Raw genomic sequence first — 21,806 nt, 5'->3', positions numbered from 1 at the left:
ATTAAGACACAGACAGGCATATAAGAAAGACCAGGTGAAGATATGGGAGATGTACAAGCCAAGGAGAGAGGCCTCAGAAGAAACCCATCCTGCTGACATCTGATCTGGGACTTCTGGACTCCAGAATTGGGAGAAAATAAATTTCTGTTATTTAAGTCACTCGGTCCCTGGTGCTTTGTCACAGCAGCCTTAGCAAGCTTGCATGCTCTCTACCCCTTTCCCTGGTTTTATATTTCCTCAAGAGGCAGGTTAATGCTGTCGCGAGCTTAAGATCATAGCTCTGTGTTGTGGTTAAGAGCATAACCCTGGGTGTGCCTGCAATAAGGGCAGTAGTAGTGTCAGCATCTGTTACATGCCTGGTGGGTGTGCCGAGCCCCATAGATAGGTGAAGTGACTATGGTAGGAATGTGTTTGGTGTGCCTAGTGCCGAAGACAGGCCTGGGTTAGGCTTGAGGGACAAACAAGGAAGGTTAGGCTGAGGTGGCCAGGGCTGAGGCTGTGCTGGGGAAGGCGCTTTGCACCTGTGGTGGCACCTGGAACACCTCTTCTCCTTGGTGCTGTTGGCCTCCTCATCCCAGGCAGGAGGGGCTCCCTTCTAAGCAGGTTCTGGCTCTCACTCTGTCCCCCAGGGACTCTAGTTGCAACCCGGGCGGTAAGGCCTTGTAAAACATCATTGGGCACATCACTGCCACCAACCCTATTTCATTTGTTGACCAGGTTTTGGTGAGCCTGTTCATTCAGTGAGCTAGAAGGGGTGGATTTTACAAATTAGTTGAGGCATATAATAGGCCCCCACTAAAGGCCTTGGATATGAGTAAGTATGTGCAGACAGCTGGGGCTAGAAACAGCAGACAGCACAATCATTTTGTTCTAGAACTGGAAATTGCTTTGTCTTCAAGGTATAAATGGGTCAGAGCACTCAGTTTCTCCTTCAGTCTCTAAGTCTGCCAGCCACCCAGAATCCAGTTATTGGCACCAGAAAGACCAAATGCCGTGAGGCCTGACTCAGCTCTTCACTTGTCACCCAGATGTGTTAACACCATGTAGACACAGAATTGCCAAACTCGCCTGGTCTCCCCAGGGTCCAAACGTGAAACCTGGAAAGCTGCCACTTTGCTCTTTTCTGGCTGTTCTGTATTCTGCTGTCTACAAGACTTAATATCAAGATATTTTTGTTTATATTTCACAAGAACTTCAGCTTTTGTGAGACATTCTTTCCTTATCTGGCCCACTGTAATGCTAATTTCTCGGAAATTTCTCTTCTCTTTTCTGGCTTGTTCCAGGTTCACTCACTTTTTATATTTCCATAATTCTTCTATTCTCCTTTCTCTTTCCTTTCTCTCTGGTTCTAGTCTCCTATTTAAAAGATAACTTAGAAACTTTGCTCTGCTTTCTCCTCCAGTTACTGTCATTCTCTTTTCTGCTCACCCTTAAAGACTTTCCCTTTTTATTCTCATCTTCATCTCCTGCTCTCTTCTGGCTCTAACTGAAGGTCTTACCCAGCTTCCTTCCTGACCTTCTGGACCGCCACCTGCTTTCTCAAAGTTCCTCCTGTCCCTTCTACAGAGATGCCTCTCTTGGGATCCTCGCTTTTATCAGGGGCCTACAATCTCTGCAATCAGCAGAAGGCAGACAGCCTATTTGCTTGGGGGCTAACACTTGCCTTCTCCCTGATTTCAAATAACATATTAATCTGTATATAGAAGTTACTCAATGGTATCTTTTTTTTCCTTTTTCTTTTCTTTTTTTTTTTTGAGACGGAGTTTCGCTCTTGTTACCCAGGCTGGAGTGCAATGGTGCGATCTAGGCTCACCGCAACCTCCGCCTCCTGGGTTCAAGCAATTCTCCTGCCTCAGCCTCCTGAGTAGCTAGGATTACAGGCACGCGCCACCATGCCCAGCTAATTTTTCGTATTTTTTTTTTTTTTTTGAGACGGAGTTTCGCTCTTGTTACCCAGGCTGGAGTGCAATGGCGCGATCTCGGCTCACCACAACCTCCGCCTCCTGGGTTCAAGCAATTCTCCTGCCTCAGCCTCCTGAGTAGCTGGGATTACAGGAACGTGCCACCATGCCCAGCTAATTTTTTTGTAGAGACGGGGTTTCACCATGTTGACCAGGATGGTCTCGATCTCTTGACCTCGTGATCCACCCGCCTCACCCTCCCAAAGTGCTGGGATTACAGGCTTGAGCCACCGCGCCCGGCTATTTTTTGTATTTGTAGTAGAGACGGGGTTTCACCATGTTGACCAGGATGGTCTCAATCTCCCGACCTCGTGATCCACCCGCCTCAGCCTCCCAAAGTGCTGGGATTACAGGCTTGAGCCACTGCACCCGGCCTCAATGGTATCTTAATTGATTTTATTAGGTTCATTTTTAAGCTTATCTTAGAAGAGATATATGACTCTAAATTGGGTAATAAAGAGCAGTTTATTGCATGTGTGCCAATTATAAGTTCCCAGGCACACCCTGATCATAGCAGGATCCTTTTGTTAGCTTCATGGGGCATGAAGTTGGCACCAAAGTATTTGTGGGGATGTGCAAGTAAGGAAGTGAAGCCAAAAGGATGTCTGATCACACAGTCAGGTGTAACCAAGCCCACTAAGTAGCCAGGGTGTGAACTTTGTCTATTCCTGAAATGACCAAAGATTGACCAGAAGAAAAGGCACAAGTGTGATTCATCCCTTGCCTCAACAGCAATTTGTTTGGCTATCTACTTTTCTTATTACCAGGGGCTAACCCTCTAAGGGTACTATGCCTGGACACGTGGCCTCATGATTCAAAGTCTTAAGATTTACAGCATTTTCCTTGGAGACCAAGGGCATTCCTGTGGGTGATACCTTTTTAATACCCAGAGGTTAGTCATTTACTATGGGTGATCCATTCAGGTAAACTGGTTGCCAGGCTACCTCTTCAGGTGAGAGTTCATACTCTCATAACTAATCCCCAGCCACATTGTGACTTCTATGGGCAAGCCTAAAGGGGACAATGTTGCAGGAACAGTGCCAGCCACTAAGACACTTTCAAATTTATCCTAGAGAATGCTAAGACAGCTTCTCAATTCCATCAAATGAGTCCTTCACAGGAACATTTCCCTAGGCTGAAAAACTGCATGAAATAATTTATCTTTATGTTATTAATTGGTTACTATAAGGGTTACAGGAATTATTTAGGAACCTGATGATACCTGGTTTTCTCTGTAGTTTACATAAGCCAGTCTTTGCAAAGATTCTTCCCCGCCTCCTTAATTTTTTTTTTTTTCCTCAGAGATCCTTGTTCTGACCTGCAAGGATTCTTTGGCCTGGTGCTTTTCCAGATGAGGTGTAAGAGTCAGGATTTCTGGATTGTGTTCCTAGACATGAAAGAGCTTGGATAAGTAAATCACTTTCTCTTTTAGTCTGTTTGGGCTTCTGTAACTGGGTAGCTTCTAGGCAATATACATTTATTTCTCACAGTTCTGAATGCTGGGAAATCTAAGATCCAGGCCAGCAGATTTGGTGTGTGCTGAGGGCCTGCTTTCAGGTTCACAGAGGGCATCTACCTGCTATGTCTTCACGTGGTGGAAGTGGCAGGAGGTCTCTCTCCAGCCTCTTTCATTAGGGCACCGATCTAATTCATAAGGACTCTACCCCTATGACCTAATCACCTCCCAAGGCCTCCACCTCCTAATACTTTACCTTGAGGGTTAGGATTTCAACATATGAATTTTGCCGGGATATAAACATTCAGACTATAGCACCCTGATAGTAAAAATGAAATAATAATACTTATCTCTTTCTTCCAACAAAAAGATAAGGGAAGTTAGTCCAATACTAGTGTGGGCAACATATCGAGACTTAGTTCCTAATAAATTTTTTGTGGCCACAAGTGGTGGCTCAAAAAAAAAAAAAAAAAAAAAAAAAAAAAGATAAGGTGAAGTTAAAAGGAGAATATATATATATATATATATATATATATATATATATATATATATATAATTTCCTGTGCAAAATGTGTTAAACAGTTGTCTGATTAATTGCTTCATAAGAAAATTGCTTTGAGACTAGGCCTATTGATCTAGAATAAGTAGTCAATTTGCAGTCAGTTCCCTAGGGAATAGACATTAAACAGATTTTTGGTTTTGTATTCCATAAATAAAGCAACCTATTAATTGAATTTCCCTCAGTTAATTTTTCACTCAGGTGACTGGAGAGGCGGGGGACAGACGCGGCTGTAGCCCAGGCCCCAGAAGCGCCGCGGAACCCAAAGAGGGTGGTGGAGGGCGCGCCCCTCGGTCCCCGCGCTCTCCCCGTCGGGAGCGTCAGGCGCGGGGCTCACCCAGTCTGGTCCGGGGAGAGGCTGGGCTGGGCAGGGGCGTTGCCCCGCCTCGGGAGAGGCGGTCCGACGTATATGAGGCTCGGAGCCACCGCCTAGCCCGCGCCCGCACCTCCTCGCCTGCAGCCTTCGGGAGAGAGCCAGCGAGTGGTGAGCCGGGCAGGCAGGGGCGAGGGCGGGCAGGGACGAGGGCGCCCGGGTGTTGCTTGGGGCGCGGCCCGGAGGGCGTTCGGCTCCCCAGAACTGGGACGGGGCGAGCGCGGAGAGCCCCACAGCCGGTGCTCTGCCCTCCAGGTGCGGGGAGGCGGGCAGCGATCTGGGCCCGGGACGGTCGCCTTTGATTCTCGAGGGCGCTGGCGCTCGGGGAAAGCGGGCAGCGCCTTCCGAGACCCACACACGTCCCCGGGGCGGCAAGGGCCACCCTCTGCGGAGCCTCGGGGCCTCTGCCGCCGTCGCACCTTCGCCAGCTGCGCTCTGCGGCCCTAGGGTGAGCCTCACCCGGTGACGAGCCGCCGTCCGGTCGCCGGAGTCCCGCCAGGTCCCGCTGCGAGGGGAGGCGGAGGGGCTCGCCCCGCAAACAAGGCGGCCGCTCCGGCTTCTCTAACTGGGATGGAAGCCAGGTCACCCTTCCCCGGCGCACGGCCGCTGGGGAGCCAGGGGACTTGCCAGGACTGCGTAGGGCGTCTCCCGGGACCCACAGCTTGGCTGGCCCGGCCCCTTTTGAGCAACAGCTGAGGCTGGATTTAGAGGAGATCTCGCTGTGCAGCGCGAACGAGTTCTTCCACCAGGACCAGCTGCGGCCAGGGCTGCTACCGCTCTCTGGTTGCTGACCCCACAGAAAATGGTGCTTGCTCCATGGCCTGAGTGGGCATGACCCGGCTTAGCAAAGACTACAAACTCTAAGCTTTTCCGAATCAAATGCCCCTCCCTGCCCAGACTGTCTGTGCCGAGGAAGTGTTGGGTGTGGCAGAATGTTGGTCCTAGTGTGGAGAGCCCTGGGGGGTGGGGGGGCTTCTCAAACATGTTTGAGGGTTTATTTTGAATGATCGGGTGCCCAAACAAAAACGCTAAAACGATTGCACTCTGAGAAGCAGGAACTCACGGCCGGGGAGTCGGGGACGCGTGGGTTGAGGCTGGGACTTGGGCTTCAGCCTTACCGTTGTTAGCCATTCCGATTCCAGACACTGTGGAAGGTTTGCAAAGTGACTCTGGGAGTTGGGTTGCTGCACAACGAGGACACCTGGACCTCAGTGATCAGTGATCCAGGCTGTTTCTAGGATTCTGGGAAAGGAACGGGAGACAAGCTGAGTTAATTCTGAAGAAATGAGAGTGATACAATTAACCACTTGGGCACAGAGCCTGGGAAAAAGCTTTCATCAGCTCCCAAAATTCTGATTTGTTTACATCAAGTTTATAAACCTTTCATATTAGGAAACTGTGTGTTTCCATAAAAGTTAAAGTCGAATAAGGATCATTTACTTTCCTACATCAGTAGTCTCCCGTTTAGACATGGACTTTCAATCTCAGGGTAGGCTCTCTCATTCGAAGGATAGTCATGCCCCATCCTTGATCACTGGGAGACTTGAGTAACTTCCTAAATTCATAACATTTAGAGGTGACATTTAAAATCCAGATTCTGGGGAAAAGTTTGATGCTGGTCCTTGACTATTTAGCGCTTAGTAGTGCTAGGAAGATACTTCACTAAGTTACATAAGAAGCAGAAGAGGACAAGAATTGCCTGAAAACTCATTGTGTCCAAATATAATAGGTGTCTCACTCTGCTAAGGGGTCTTTAATCTATGATAGTTCGCTGTGCTACAAATATGCACAGGTGCTTTATAAACACTTTTCACTTAGTGAGGTCAAGAGGCCAATGGTGGTCTCAGGTATAGTTTAGGTACCTTTTTACATAGAACCCTCATTAGCCAGACTCTAAACACTTATCTGCAGCCAAGTCTTATGTTCATGTAGTATGCCTTCAGAATCTCATGTTGACCTTAAATGACAAGCGGCTTGTGAACTTACGTACTTGATACTTGTGGTAACTGATCTCAAACATAGCCCTTCTTTCCTATGATCATTTGGGACACAGGCTTCCACTCAGGACAGCTGGGTAGCTCCGTGTGTCTGGTGCCTGAACTGGATCTTCTCATTAAATTCTAAGTGGGTAACTTAAGAGCCAGTCTAGGTAGTGCTTGCTGTATACTTCCAGTTTGCTATTGACTAAGTGTCATGTGTTCTCTTTTGACCTCTGTTCAGCTTTTCCGTAGGGGGAAAAATCAGTCACTGAGAAGCAGAAAGTAACTTTAACTTCCTTGATGCCAGGGAGCTATGATGAGAGAGAAATCCTAGGAAAGGACTAGCTCCCTTGATTCCAACTTGGCATCACTGAATTTCTTTTTAAAATGGTCTTTCCTCAAGCCCTGCTCTGTGTTTTAGCAAGGACAGGAAGTAGACTGGCTCGTGTTATTTGAGGAGCAGTATGGGGCAGTGCCTAGGGGCTTGGGAAATAGTCTACTGTTATGGCTTGTGTATAGGTCAGGGACCTTTATGAGCAGAAATTTCTGAAGTGTTCCTGGGAATCTGAACAACCAAACTGATTGCTGGGTGGGCCTAGAATAGCATAGAGCAATGGATAGCTACTCTTTATTAAAGGGAAAAGCTACCAATTAATAGCCAATTAAAATAGTCTGTATTCTAACTCATGTTTAAATTCCTTATTCCAAAGCTACACTGAACTGCTTACTGTAGGTGTTTACAAATGTGGAGACCCAGATAGTATTTCTCTACTTTTAGTTTATTTTTTGAAGTAGTTTCCCCCCCGCCCACCCCCGGCTCTTCAAAATTCTCTGATCCTGAAAACACCAGGATGGAGTTGACATACCTGTAGTGTTTGTAGAGTGGGAAGATTTTTGACATTTGATTGTATGTCTCTGTAAACTACTCATCTGAAAAGAAAAAAGAAAAAAAATTTTGGGCAAATAAGGATATTTATCTCAATAGATGTCTTTTTTGTTTTTCTGAAAGTTTTGAGGTTGATAATCTTGATTTCAAAAGATTTTTTTGAAAATACTTTGCAAAAAAGAAATCTGATGGTTGGAAGTTGACATAATCAAAACGGTGTGTACCCAATTTTTGGAAAAGTACACTTTATTGGTTAAAATGTGGTTATAATTAGCAAAGTGACTGTACAAAATGGCATTATTATATTCAATATTCAGTATTATTTTGTGCTTGAATGAGTCACCCAGTTAGTTTTCTGACCAAAACACGATCTTTTTTTTTTTTTTTTTTTTTTTTGAGACAGAGTTTCGCTCGTTACCCAGGCTGGAGTGCAATGGCGTGATCTCGGCTCACCGCAACCTCCACCTCCTGGGTTCAGGCAATTCTCCTGCCTCAGCCTCCTGAGTCGCTGGGATTACAGGCACGTGCCAACATGCCCAGCTAACTTTTTGTATTTTTAGTAGAGACGAGGTTTCACCATGTTGACCAGGATGGTCTCGATCTCTTGACGTCGTGATCCACCCGCCTCGGCCTCCCAAAGTGCTGGGATTTCAGGCTTGAGCCACTGCGCCCGGCCACACGATCCTTTAAAAAAGAAATTGTTTACAATATCAGTGTTATGTAGTTACAGATGAGTAAGTCAGAAAATTAATTTCCCAATGAAGTAATTAACACTTTCAAAAGACTGTACTTTAAAATTTCAAAGTGTAAGGTTTTCTATTGGTGTAGAATGAGCCTAAACAAGCAGTAAAAAGCCATGAAGGGTACTCCTTCATCTGCCAGTCACAGGATGACTTTGGGCCACCATGTTAGCTCTCTGAGCCTCAGTTTCCTTATGGTGAGAATACAGTAGTCTCCCTCTTGTCTTCAGGGGTTGCATTCCAAGACCCCCCATGGATGCCTCAAACCATGGATAGTACTGAACCCTATATATAGTGTTTTTTTTTTTTTTTTGATCTGATAACCAATCCTGTTACTTAGTGACTAGTGGGTTAGTAGTGTCTATAGTGTGGATAGGCTGATTCCTGTCCCAGGTCGGACAGCAAGATGGCAGGACAGTGCAAGATTTCACATTTCTCAGAACTGTATGCAGTTCAAAACTTATGACATTGAGTGAAGTGGCCTGTGCCTGAAGTCTCAGCTACTAGGGAGGCTGAGGTAGGAGGATGAACTGAGCCCAGGAGTTTGAGTCCAGCCTAGACAACACAGCAAGACCCCACCTTAAAAAATAAATTAATTAATTTAAAAGGCTAGGCGAGGTGGCTCACATCTATAATCCCAGTACTTTGGGAGGCCAAGGTGAGTGGATCATGAGGTCAAGAGATCAAGACCATCCTGGCCAACATGGTGAAATCCCATCTCTACTAAAAATACAAAAATTAGCTGGGCATGGTGGTGCACACCTGTACTCCCAGCTATTTAGGAGGTTGAGGCAGGAGAATCACTTGAACCTGGGAGGCAGAGGTTGTAGTTAAACAAGATCGCTCCACTGCACTTCAGCCTGGCGACAGAGCAAAACTCCATCTCAAAACAAACAAACAACAAACAAAAACCATAAATTATTTCTGGAATTTTTCATTTAGTATTTTCATACTGTGGTTGACCTTAGGTAACCTGAAGCCATGGAAGAGAAACTGCAGAGAATAGGCAACTAGCTATTGTATTAATTTTCTCCTGTCATTCTCTTAAGGTTGTCATCATAACTAAAATAGATGAAGTATGGGAACGTGCTTTATAAGCTGAAAAGCACCACACAAATGGCAGGTTTTGTTCTAGTGGCTTTGTCTAACGTGTCGAGACACAATCGGAGGTGGTGTGTGAAACAGTGGAAATGCAGTGACATCTGCTTTGTTTCCCAAACTGTATTTGGTTAGATTGGAAAATAAACTAAAAACATGTTTGAGCTGAGGCTTTGAAAAGAATAAATATTAAATTGTGGAAATGCCCTCTTTATTTGAATTTCTGGTTGCAATCAGCCTTTAAACACATCTTAATTTGAATAGAGTTATGTTAGGACCAGGCAAATTCAGCTAGTTTTAACAATGGAAACTACCTTTTTGGTTTTTGTTGACCCACTTCTGTACATTCTTGTAGGGATACACATGCTAACTAGCTAGATTAGTGGTTCTCAACTAGCCATGATTTTGCCCCCAGGGGATATTGGCAATGTCTGAAGACATTTTTTTTTCTTTCCTTTTCTTTTTTTTCTTTTTTTTTTTGGTAGAGACTGGGTTCTCACTATATTGCCCAGGCTGGTCTTGAACTCCTGGACTCAAGCAATACTTCTCCCCTCAGCTTCCCAAAGTACTGGGATTACAGGTGCGAGCCATCACAACTGTCCTGAAGACACTTCTGGTTGTCACAAGTTGGAGTGTGGTGTACTTCTGGCAACAGATGAATTGAAGCCAGAAATGCTGCTGAACATCCTACAGTGCACAGGACAGCACCCCAAAGCAAAGCATCTGACCTGAAGGGTTTACAATAAGCTCGTATGCAATGAGGACATTTACAAGAAGTCAAAATGTTGCTAACATTGTTGCTGGGTCTTTGATATGTTGCCTTGGGGTGGAAGAAGAGTGTATAATTAAAGGAACTAAGCTTTCTGCCCACCTTGAAGTTCAAGGTTGTTTACTACTGGCATCCAAAATGAGGGAGACTTTCTTTCCTTGAATTAAAAATTTCCCTTTCTTTTCCTTTTCTGTAACAACTCTTCTCTCAAGTTCCCCCTGTAGTAGCAGCACAGTTTCCTTCCACAGTAGCATGGCAGTCTTTTGCAGAAGGAGGCACATGCAGAGGAGCTCATGACTTTTGCTCTAAAAAGCCAAGCACCATAGGATGTAAAGGAAATGAAAGACGCAGTAACCTCTTGGAGTCACCAGGACTTCCCTGTCAAGCTGCCAGCAGTTCCCTAGGTTGGAAAATGGGCATGGTCATAACCTAACCACTTCTGAATAGGTTTCAGAATGACCATGTTCAAAAAGAGATGTGTGGCCAGATGTGGTGGCTCAAGCCTGTAATCTCAGCACTTTGGGAGGCTGAGAGGATCACTGGAATCAGGAGTTTGAGACCAACTTGGGCAACATAGTGAGACCCTGTGTCTACAAAAGAAATGATTAATAAATTAGTTGGGTGTGGTGTTGTGTGCCTATAGTCCCAGTTACTTGGGAGGCTGAGGTGGGAGGATCACATGAGCCTGGGAGGTGGAGGCTGCAGTGAGCCCTGATATCATGTCACTGTACTCCAGCCTGTGCAACAGAAGACCCTGTCTAAAAAAGAAAAGAAAAAGAGATGTACAAAAATATTTTAGTCAAAGGTTAACGTCTATGATATAAATAATAGCAATATAGTACAGGATGAGCATCTGCAATACAAAAATCTGAAATCTGAAATATTCCAAAATCCTAAACTTTTTGCATGCCTGCATGATGCTCAGAGGTCATGCGCTAAAGAAATGCTCACTGGAGATTTTGGATTTTGGCTCTTCAGATTAGGGATGCTTAACTGGGTATATGCACATATTCCAAAATCGCCCCCCAAAAACAGAAATCAGAAACATTTCTAGTCCCATTTTAAATGAAGGATACTCAACCTGTGTAAAATATCCAGTGTATGTTGATAAAGCATATGTTAAGCCTTAGGAGGAGCTTTGTCTGAATTTCACAAAAAAAGTAATACTTTGCGCCTTTCTTTTCTTTCTTTCTTTCTTTTTTTTTTTTTTTTTTTTTTTTAGATGAGGTCTCATGCTTGCACCCAGGCTGGAGTGCAGTGGTGCAATCACAGTTCTCTGTAGACTTCACCTCCTAGGCTGAAATGATCCTCCCACCTCAGCCCCTTGAGTAGCTGGGACTAAAGGCATGTGCCACCACATCCAGCTAATTTTTGTATTTTTCATAGAGACAGGTTTTTGCCAAATTGCCCAGGCTAGTCTTGCACTCTTAGGCTCAAGCGATCCACCCACCTTGACCTCCTAACGTGCTGGGATTACAGGTATCAGCCACCACACCCAGCCAATATTTTTCATTTGGATCAAGTAGTGGACATTTATTGGATCCCTTGGGGACAATGTAATTTCTAAAAGTGATTGAGTAAATATTACAGATGGGCAAATCAAGGAGAAGGATATTCTGATTGTTTCAAGGTCCAGGTAATTCAGGTCATGGCACAGGTAATCCTGAGCTTAGGAGGAACTCACCCATGCCTCGGGCCCAGATGCCCTCCTCCCCTCATGGCTGGAGCACCTGCAACAGCTGTGAAGCATCTGGTGCTTTTGGAGACTTGACCTGGGAAGGAGCAGAAGAAAGCAGGAATGATGTCTCCAGACCACCCCTTGGGGCAGCTTTGGGCAAGGCAAATCCTCTTTGGTAGTATCCTACACCCAAATATTTTTTTCCTTCACTTTGCTTGATTTGTTGTATTACCAAATATTTTATTTGGAATAACAAGTACCTTTAAAAAAAAAGCACATACAACCCTCAGCTGCCCTTCGAGGCTTAGCTCCAACAGCACCTTTCCTTTCCTTCTTAGAAGTAAGCTTTCTGGGTTTGAAGTCCTACAGCACAGTCTGACTCATAGCATCCGTGACTTGTGATTTCACATTTCCATGGATGCATCTCATCTGCCTTGCTGGACTGTGAGCCCTTCAGCTTTTGTTTTGTTTTTATTTTATAATTCTTTTTTCTTTTCTTTTTTTTTTTTAAGACGGGGTTTCACCATGTTGGTCAGGCTGGTCTTGAACTCCCAATCTCAGGTGATCCGCCCTCCTTGGCCTCCAAAGTGCTTGGATTACAGGCGTGAGCCATCACGCCCAGCCTTATTTTATAATTCTTAACCTTTATGGGTAAATAGCAGGTACGTGTGTGTGCGTGTGTGTGTGTGTGTATGTATGTGTGTATATATTTATGTATGTGTGTGTGTGTGTGTATATATATATATATATATATATATTTTTTTTTTTTTTTTTTTTTTTGAGATGGAATCTCACTCCAGTCACCCAGGCTGGAGTACAGTGGCATGATCACTGCAACCTCTGCCTCCCGGGTTCAAGTGATTCTTCTGCCTCAGCCTCCTGAGTAGCTGGGATTACAGGTGTGTGCCACCACGCCCAGCTAATTTTTGTATTTTTAGTAGAAACAGAGTTTCACCATGTTGGTCAGGCTAGTCTCAAACTCCTGACCCCGTGATCTACTGCCTGAGCCTCTTACAGTTGTGGGCCACCATGCCCGGCCAGGTATATATATTTATGGGGTACATAAGACATTTTGACACAGGCATGCAATGCGTAATAATCACATCATGGAAAATGGGGTATCTACTCATTTAGCTTTTGTGTTACAAACAATCCAATTATACTTTTATTTTCAAATGTACAATGAAATTATTGACTAGTCAACCTGTTGTACTGTCAAATACCAGGCCTTATTAATTAATTGTAACTGTTTTTTTAACCATTACCTATCCCCACCTCCCACCCTCCCCCACTACCTTTCCCAGCCTCTGGTAACCATCCTTCTACTCTATATCTCTGTGGGTTCAATTGTTTTAGATTTTAGATCCTGTGGCCCGTTTGACCATGCACATCATGGCCTATTCATCTTCACACCTACATAGGAGCCTGTGCAGTGCCTGGCCAAGAGCAAGCAGAATTGTGTGCAGATAGAGGAATAAATAACAGAGCAGCAACTGTGTCTGTCTGGATTGTCTTTTCTATCTTAGTGGGAATCAATCAACACTGCTTTTCTTCAAAAACCCAGAGGAGGGGATGGGGCTTTTAGTGGGGACAGAGGGTAGATGGGCAAGATGAACACACCAAACCCTTTATATGGGTGGTGGAAAGAGTATAAGGAAGGAAAGTGAAGAAGAACCAAAGAGAAACCATGATTGTTAACATTTTTCACCTGGAAAAGGGACAGGATATTTTCTTTTTCCTCTGCCTCCTCCTCTCTCATGTGTTGTGTGGCCTCTTGGTCTTAGGATTCAGAGCACAGGCTAGTGTGATGGAAGTTTACATTTGTGAGTTGAACAGGGGTTCAGTGATCTAGCTGGAAAGTATCCCTGCCCTTGAAGAGATGTTTCTGTGGTCCCACACTACTCACTTAGGCATAATGCCCAGAGAGTGACTAAAGCTACACAATAAACTAGCGGTTAAGTTCCATTTAATGGAAACTGGTGAAAGCTTTCAGGATCAAATGATAACCTCTGTCTCTTTCTTTCCCTCAGGAAAATGGCAGACGGTTTTTCGGTAAGTGTTTTATGCCTGTTTTCTTACCCTCAATCAACTCCACATGGTTGAGGGTTGGGGATTTTGTTTTTACCATGACTTTTCCTTTTCACTCTCACACTGCATGGCTTTCCCTGGACTCATTTGTCCAATGAGAGCTTGTGAACTGGAGCCTTGTTTTTCCAGCAGCAGATTTGGGAAGAAAGCCAGGCAGAGCGAGGCCTGGGATACACTCAGAGTAATCCTTTCACCAAAAGGCCCCGGGCAGAAGGGAATGGACTCTGGGCTGGAACTGAGAAATCCCCCGAGTAGAGGGAAGCGCGGTACAGTCTGGCCACCCTGATGTCTGTGATTGCTTTTCTCATGGTGATTAAAAAGTATGAGCTGTAAATAGGGGAGTATTAGTTCCTGACTTGAGCTAATTATGAAAATGCAGCCCTCCCTGATCTGAGATGTTGGGAGGCAAGAATAAAGTGAAAAAGCATGTATAATCCCAATATCTAGTTTTAGTCTTTGAAACTCAAAACTATTAATAAGTGGAAAAAAGTTTATTGATATACATGTAATGCCTTCACTATATTCCTCTTTCCTAGATCACATATTCCTGTTTTCCTGAAAATTCTGCTTTTGAGAATGCTTTCTGTCCTGTAATTGCTTATGTCTTTCTTTCCAGCTCAATGATGCATTAACTGGTAACCCAAACCCTCAAGGATGGCCTGGGCAGTGGGGGAACCAGCCTGCTGGGGCAGGGGCCTACCCAGGGGCCTCCTATCCTGGGGCTCACCCCGGACAGGGACCCCCAGGCGCCTACCCTGGACAGGGACCTCCAGGCGCCTACCCTGGACAGGGACCTCCAGGTGCCTACCCTGGACAAGCACCTCCAGGTGCCTACCCTGGAGCACCTGGAGCTTATCCCGGAGCACCTGCACCTGGAGCCTACCCAGGGCCACCCAGCGGGCCTGGGGCCTATCCACCTCCTGGACAGCCAAATGCTCCCGGAGCCTACCCTGCCGCTGGCCCCTATGGCGCCCCCGCTGGGCCACTGGTGAGACAGCATTCCTCCTTTCATGTACTTGACATGCAGAGGGCTTCAGGGAGACCCTGAGCTTTAAACCTGTGGCTTAGTGCCACTACTGAAGGGCCAGCCATGGGTGTGTGTTGGTAGAGTCGAAAAATTAAGTGTTCATATTGAGTTTATTGTGTGTGGTTAGTATGAACAGAAGGTAATATGTATTTTGAAGGCATTGATAAAGCTGCTTATGAATACAAATCAAGATTGTTGTAATGGAGAACAGGTTGGTTATTAACAAACGCTGAGTACGTCAGTAGTATGTATCTATATGGATGATCTCATTTAACCCCATCACCACCTTATAAGATACTGTTAATAACCCCATTTTACACATGGGGAAATGGGACAATAGAGAAGTGATATAATCTGTCCAGGATCTTTGAGTAAACATGTAGAGGAAACAGGGTAATCTGGTTTTGAAAAACCTTCTAAAGATAATTTTGTGATCTAAAGGTTGAATTTTCGTGCAAATTAAAATGTTTTAGCGAGTGAATTCTAAATGTAAAACATAATTCTGTGGGGGATCCAGATGCATCTCAGCCACAGGATCCTTCCTTTCCAGATTCATAATCTAGTTGGATGATAAAACATATAATAAATTTGAGGAAAGAGCTAAGTAACAGCATGTGATTAGAGCATTTCAGAACTATGCGGAAGATGACACAGGGAGCACTGTCGCCTTTTAGGTCAGTTTAGAGTAGAAAGACTTGGGGGAGAGGGTGGCATTGAGTTGGGCCTAGATTAGAAGTGGTCAGTCAGTTGCAGAGACAGGGGGACATGAAGGCTGTGGAAAGGAACAGGTAGATGTAAGAGAAATTACAGAGGAAGAACCCCAGAATCTACTGATTATGTCTTAGGAGTCACAGATGACTGTGACTTTTCAAGGTGGACCAAGCAGAGCCATCAGCAAAGCTTTAGCCCAAACTGGGAACTCACTAATAGGAACTGATGGGGGAGGAGGTAGAGGAGACCATTCCAGTTCACACTTGTTGAATTTGAGGCACTAGTAACAAATCCAAGTAGGAGGAAGTACAGGGCCAGTACACATCAGGCCTAGAAAGAAAAGATTTGGATAAGCTGGGTGTGGTGGCTCCTACTTGTTATCCCAACACTTTGGGGGCTGAGGCAGGAGGATCAGTTGAATCCAAGAGGTCGAGGCTGCAGTGAGCTATGATGGCACCACTGCACTCCATCACTGACAACAGAGACCTGAATTTTTGAGACCTAGTCTCAAAAAAAAAAAAAAAAAAAAAAAAAAAAAGGGCAATAAACCCAGGGAGAACCCTTAAAAAGGGAAAGAGGCCATAAATAAATAGAGCTTTGGGGATATTCACAGAACCTCAAATGCAGATGGTCAATAAGCATTTGTGGAATGAACCTCACAGTATTAACTAAACAGTATTCATTGTAGAAATATTGAGTATCTGCCAAGTGCAAAGCACTCTGCTGGAGCAATGTGAGTACAGAGCATATGAGAAGCCACAAGCCCAGAATGTGGCATGATACTTGCCCCCAGGAAGCAGAATAACCACAGCGAAGCATGTTACGTGACAGGGCCTTACGAGTGATACAAAATGTTAATGTTGATCACAAGATCTAGCTTAAGCCTTTCCAAATAATAGTCAACATGAATGAGTGCAGATTGGGATGGCCGTAGTGAGACTTATTGATGGTTTTATTTTCAATTATTTGTGCACGTAGGGAGCCTTATCTCTTTGGACCCTGGGCAAAGTGGCCTGAGAGTCTGGAGAGATGGCAATATACTAGAGTTACATTTTTCACACATATTAATAGTGATGGAACTTTAGCAACATCATTTTCTTTCCCCAAAGAAACATGCTCCTTATTGACATATATGTACTTGTTCCATTCCCAGGTTGTGCCTTATAACCTGACTTTTCCTGGAGGAGTCATGCCTCGCATGCTGGTAACAATTCAGGGCATGGTGAAGCCCAATGCAAACAGGTAAGGAGAGCAAAATTAAGCCTACCCTATTTGTAGATTGGTTTTTGAATAAAGAATGGCCTATTTTGAATTGCTTTTTTCTTGCCCTGTCCTACGGTGCTATTTTGAATTTTAGGAAGATTTTTAAAATTACATATTTAGAATCTTGGCTATACTGTCATATAGGATTATCCCATGAATCCCTATGTATTCCCACATAATTTTGCTAAACATCACGGGCACTCAGTACACGGTAATGCACCTTATTCTATAGTTTGATATGTATTATATCAGCTAATCTTCATGGTTGAAGGAAGGATAAAGAATATTGCTCTTTTTATAGACAAAACTGAGGCTCAGGTTCTACAGATGATCAGTGGCAGCGCTGGGAACCTGTCTTTTTGGTAGATACTATTTGCTTACAGGTTTGGAGATTCTACAAGTTAAAAATGTCATCAAAATAAATCAACTTTTGGTATTGGAAGTGGTTTGATTGAGGCGGACTAGGATAGGGTAAGGCTTTATTTAGGAAAATACATACTTAATTATAGCTGTACTGGGCCACTTGGCCCTGGTTGTCACCACTGGTTATGCAGTACTTACATATCATACAAAAGAGCTGGCCCTGTCCTGAAGCCATCCAGGATGCCTGCCCCTGAGGTTAGTGGAACTGTATTTCTAGGTCTTATGGACAGTACCCAGATGGTACAAATTCAAGCCATGTACACAGGTTTATGCAAGAATCCATAAATAGTCTCAGTATCTGTCACCTTGCTCCACATCCTGTCATCAAGAGATGGACTCTGCTTCTGATCTGATAATTTTACATTCAAATGCTCATCCACTCAACCTCAGCCAGCCTCCTCTGGTTATGCAATGGTAGTCACTACCCTAAGCCAACCTGTCTTTCCACACAGCCTAGACCAGGCGTCCCCAAACTACGGCCCATGGGCCGCATCCGCACTTCAGGGGCACCTCTTTCATTGCTGGTCAGTGAGAGGAGCACAGTATGTGGTGGCCCTCCAATGGTCTGAGGGACAGTGAACTGGTCCCCTGTGTAAAAAGTTTGGGGACACCTGGCCTAGACAATTTCTATAAGCATAGAACTTCCCTGCACAATGCCCGTCTCACAGCAAATTACAAAATATATACATTCTCTGCCTATGTCCTTATCTGTATTTCCTCCTAACGTATAACACAGAACCCAGCACACCTTATCCTATGCACACAGCACTCATGATTTATTAATATTTGCTCTCCTCCTCCCACAACCCCTAACACACACTGAATACCCAGTGTGGTATCCTTGTCTTACTAGAATCATTTCACTGGAAAATTTAGTTCTAATAATGCTAGAGATGTAGATTAAGACTGGCAGATCAAAACTAACTCTGGCTGAAATGGTTAATGGTAGTAAACTAAAAAAACTGTTGCTTAGTCCTGCAAATTCTGTATGACAAACTGCATAGAAAAAAAGTGTGCTTAAGGTGACAGAGATGACAATATCTACACCTTTCCCATGCAGAGGAAATAGTCTTTGTATATTCAGTCAAATACAAATTCTATTGCTATTTTTTCCTTACAAATGTAAGCACTGGAAGATAATTTGTGGTTGAATATGACTGTTACTGGGTGAATCAAAATACACAGAGAATCTTTGTTAGTTGGTCCAGAGTGCAGACCTGACTAAAATAAGAACACATGCTGATGATTCTGATGTTACTGCTCTATACAGCTCACTTTGGGAAACTCAGGGATGGGGTTAGTCAGAGGACTGGTGTTGGCATTAATATCCAGGAAGAAGGAACAGGGTCAAAAAGTTAAAGTAGCATTTTCATTAGTTCCATCTCACATCATAGAATGTTTAACATATTTACTGTCAAGAATTTACAACTTAACAAGATACCAAATAATAACTACATAATCTCATTCATGCTATTTTAGAGGAACTAGGACTTCCGGTTAATTATGAGGAAACCAGTATTTGGTGGCTGTTAACTACATAGCTGGCAGAAGACCAGGCAACAGATAACTATTATCTATAGTAAGGCATAAAGTATCCTCAGTGTGGCTCTGTAAGAAAACCTCAAAGGGTTTTCATAAGTCTGTAAAGAGGGCATTGTAGATGAATGGAAATATGATCAAAGGCAACCAGGCAAAAAAATTCAACACATATTGCTTACCTTTAGATTTTATGGTAGTACCTAGACTATCGGGCCTAGGATACTTTCCACTTTGAACCCATTCTGATTTATTTACTTTCCATTCAGAAAAATTTCCTAGGTATTGTATTATGAAGTTATTTGCTTTTTAGAAAATTATATGTTCTTCATTTGGCACCAATGTACAGCTTTAATCATTGTAATAACTGGTCTTTGCTTTAACACAGAATTACTTTAGATTTCAAGAAAGGGAATGATATTGCCTTCCACTTTAACCCACGCTTCAATGAGAACAACAGGAGAGTCATCGTTTGCAATACAAAGCTGGATAATAACTGGGGAAGGGAAGAAAGACAGTCAGTTTTCCCATTTGAAAGTGGGAAACCATTCAAAGTAAGTTATTGCTACTATTTTATATTTATGTTTATTTCTCATGAGGAATCACTCTAAAACCACAAAACACTTTAAATGAGTTTTTATCACCTGTCCTAAGATATGCCCAGCCAGTGTACTTCTCCCTGCCCAGGGGACTAGACTCAGCAGGCTGAGAACATGGCCAGGAGTGGCACACTCCCCAGTTTCTTTTTTTTTTTTTTTTTTCTGAGACGGAGTTTCGCTCTTGTTACCCAGGCTGGAGTGCAATGGCGCGATCTCGGCTCACCGCAACCTCCGCCTCCTGGGTTCAGGCAATTCTCCTGCCTCAGCCTCCTGAGTGGCTGGGATTACAGGCACATGCCACCATGCCCAGCTAATTTTTACTATTTTTAGTAGAGACGGGGTTTCACCATGTTGACCAGGATGGTCTCGATCTCTTGACCTCGTGATCCACCCGCCTCGGCCTCCCAAAGTGCTGGGATTACAGGCTTGAGCCACTGCGCCCGGCCTCACTCCCCAGTTTCTTACAGGCACCTCGTAATCATCACTGCTGCCACTCCTCTGAATTTAAGTCTTTTTAAACATGAAAAGAATGTAATTTTTAACAAAAAAGGCAAAGTGTCTTTATGGTACAGGTGTACTGGACTTCGTGGCTTAAAACAACATAGTTGGCATAGAGATCAAAACTAAATGTTTTTTATTCTAACATTAATGTTTTATAAAAAGTTTTTAAGTTTTTTGTTTTTTTTTTTAAAGACAGTCTTGCTCTGTTGCCCAGGCTGGAGTGCAGTGGCATGATCTCAGCTCACTGTAACCTCTGCCGCTCAGGTTCAAGCAATTTACCTGCCTCAGCCTCCTGAGTGGCTGGGATTACAGGTGCCTGCCAACATGCTAAGCTAATTTTTATATTTTAGTAGAGATGGCATTTCACCATCTTGGCCAGGCTAGTCTTGAACTCCTGACTTCATGATCTACCTGCCTCAGCCTCCCCAAAGTGCTGGGATTGCAGGCATCAGCCACCACGCCAGGCTAGGAATCCTACTTTCATGTTTATTTTTTTAGATGTTTTAGGCCATACCAAGACTTTCAGTTCAGACAGGTGCTCACACTCACTCAGGCTGGAGTACAGTGGTACGATCACAGCTCATTGCAGCCTAGCAACCTCCCACGCTCAAATGTTCCTCCCACTTGAGCCTCCTTAGTAGCCAAGACTACAGATGTGTGCCACGCCTGGCTAATTTTTGTTTTTTGTAGAGATGGGATTTCACCATGTTGCCTAGGCTGGTCTCAAACTCCTGGGCTCAAGAGATCTGCCTGCCTTTGCCTCCCAAAGTGTTGCAATTACAGGCGTGAGCCACCACACCTGGGCTCTTTTAAGTTTTTATGGAGGTAAATTCTTAGCCTTTACCTTAAGACTTCACTTATGTAACCTAATAAATTTGTTGCTTTAAAAAAAAATCTGAATAACTTGGAATTTTTGCTGTCAAGTTACTTTCTCTGGATCTTAACTGGTCCCACAGATGATAAAGATGAAATGTTGGATATCCTGAGCTCAGGCCAGACTGGTTTGATATTAATGGGCATTTTTTCCCCTTTATTTCAATTGACAATTTGTTTCTATCGTGCACATGAAATATGTGTATATTGGGCCGGCGTGGTGGCTCATGCCTGTAATCCAAGCACTCTGGAGGCCAAGGCGGGTGGATCACCTGAGATTGGGAGTTCAAGACCAGCCTGACCAACATGGTGAAAGTCCGTCTCAAAAAAAAAAAAAAAATGTATATAATGTGGAATGGCTAAATCCAGCTAACTGACATATACATTACTTCATGTAACAGTTACGTATATGCCATTTCAGATACAAATACTGGTTGAATCTGACCACTTCAAGGTTGCAGTGAATGATGCTCACTTGTTGCAGTACAATCATCGGGTTAAAAACCTCAAGGAAATCACTAACCTGGGAATTGCTGGTGACATAGACCTCACCAATGTTTTACATACCATGATATAATCTGAAAGGGGCAGATTAAAAAAAGATGGAATATAAACCTTACCTGTGTAAAAGCTTCATGTTCACTGTAAGTGAAAATTTTTACATTTATTCATCAATATCCTTCTTGTAAGTCATCTACTTAATAAATATTATGCTGAGTTACTTGTCTTATTATGTCATTTAATTGGAGTTTATTCTAGATAATGCATAATGGAAAAAATATGTAGCAATATTAATACTGCATTAGGGCCTCAAGGTTTCCTATATTTGTTAAAATATTTGTCTTAAGGAGAAAATAAATACTACCTCAATATTATCTCTTCCAGAATTTCATAAAAAGGAGATGTTTCAAGGAAATTCTTCTCTCATTTTCTTAAGGAAATATAATAGGTTCAGGAAATGAGAATAGCAGAAAGAAAAAGCTTACCTATAGATGACCTATGACCCATAGACAATTATTGTTAGGAATCTGGTATACTTCTTGACTGCTTTTTAATCCTATTTTCTAAACTATAGTTCACTGCTTTCAAATCAGTAATTTGATACTACTATAGGACCATCTCCCTGGTTTTTATGAATTTTTTTTTTTTTTTTTGAGATGGAGTCTCGCTCTGTTGTCCAGGCTGTAGTGCAGTGGCACAATCTCAGCTCACTGCAACCTCAGCCTTCCGGGTTCAAGGGATTCTCCTGCCTCAGCCTCCTGAGTAGCTGGGATTATAGGTGTCTG

General features: G+C 43.6%; 2 protein-coding genes across 3 annotated transcripts in view; one reads left to right on the top strand and one right to left on the bottom strand.

Moving 5' to 3' along the window:
• Positions 1 to 2,222: 2,222 nt before the first annotated feature.
• The window catches only part of DLGAP5 (DLG associated protein 5), a 69,745-nt gene continuing 50,161 nt past the window's right edge, over positions 2,223 to 21,806 (bottom strand). Inside the window, exons 20-22 of one of the 2 annotated variants that reach the window (XR_012516312.1) lie at positions 7,195 to 7,898; positions 5,468 to 5,591; positions 2,223 to 3,348 (exon numbers count right to left, since the gene is read on the bottom strand). Coding sequence is in view for 1 of the 2 variants with exons in the window: in XM_074393917.1 (XP_074250018.1) it covers positions 7,865 to 7,898; positions 11,506 to 11,593 (122 nt within the window). In the remaining variant the exon portion in view is untranslated. Of the gene's footprint in view, positions 3,349 to 5,467; positions 5,592 to 7,194; positions 7,899 to 11,505; positions 11,594 to 21,806 lie in introns of those variants that run through there. The other variant, XM_074393917.1, reaches the window with a different exon arrangement.
• LGALS3 (galectin 3) lies at positions 4,372 to 21,241 on the top strand. The gene is made up of 6 exons (XM_039468817.2): positions 4,372 to 4,460; positions 13,530 to 13,551; positions 14,204 to 14,575; positions 16,479 to 16,567; positions 18,936 to 19,101; positions 20,942 to 21,241. The coding sequence occupies exons 2-6, from the start codon at positions 13,534 to 13,536 to the stop codon at positions 21,095 to 21,097; spliced, it is 801 nt and encodes a 266-aa protein (XP_039324751.1). The 5' UTR covers positions 4,372 to 4,460; positions 13,530 to 13,533; the 3' UTR covers positions 21,098 to 21,241.

The sequence above is a fragment of the Saimiri boliviensis genome, chromosome 2, assembly GCF_048565385.1.
Source record: "Saimiri boliviensis isolate mSaiBol1 chromosome 2, mSaiBol1.pri, whole genome shotgun sequence".
Taxonomy (NCBI): Eukaryota; Metazoa; Chordata; class Mammalia; order Primates; family Cebidae; genus Saimiri; species Saimiri boliviensis.
The sequence above is the reverse complement of the archived record's forward strand: the minus strand, read 5'-3'. Positions and strand labels throughout refer to the sequence as shown.

What these genes read in the sequence shown, in the direction of transcription:
- LGALS3 (XM_039468817.2), top strand. An exon ending in GCGCCCCCGCTGGGCCACTG is followed by an intron (nt 14,576 to 16,478) that starts GTGAGACAGCAT and finishes TTCCATTCCCAG; the next exon opens with GTTGTGCCTTATAACCTGAC. An exon ending in GTGAAGCCCAATGCAAACAG is followed by an intron (nt 16,568 to 18,935) that starts GTAAGGAGAGCA and finishes GCTTTAACACAG; the next exon opens with AATTACTTTAGATTTCAAGA.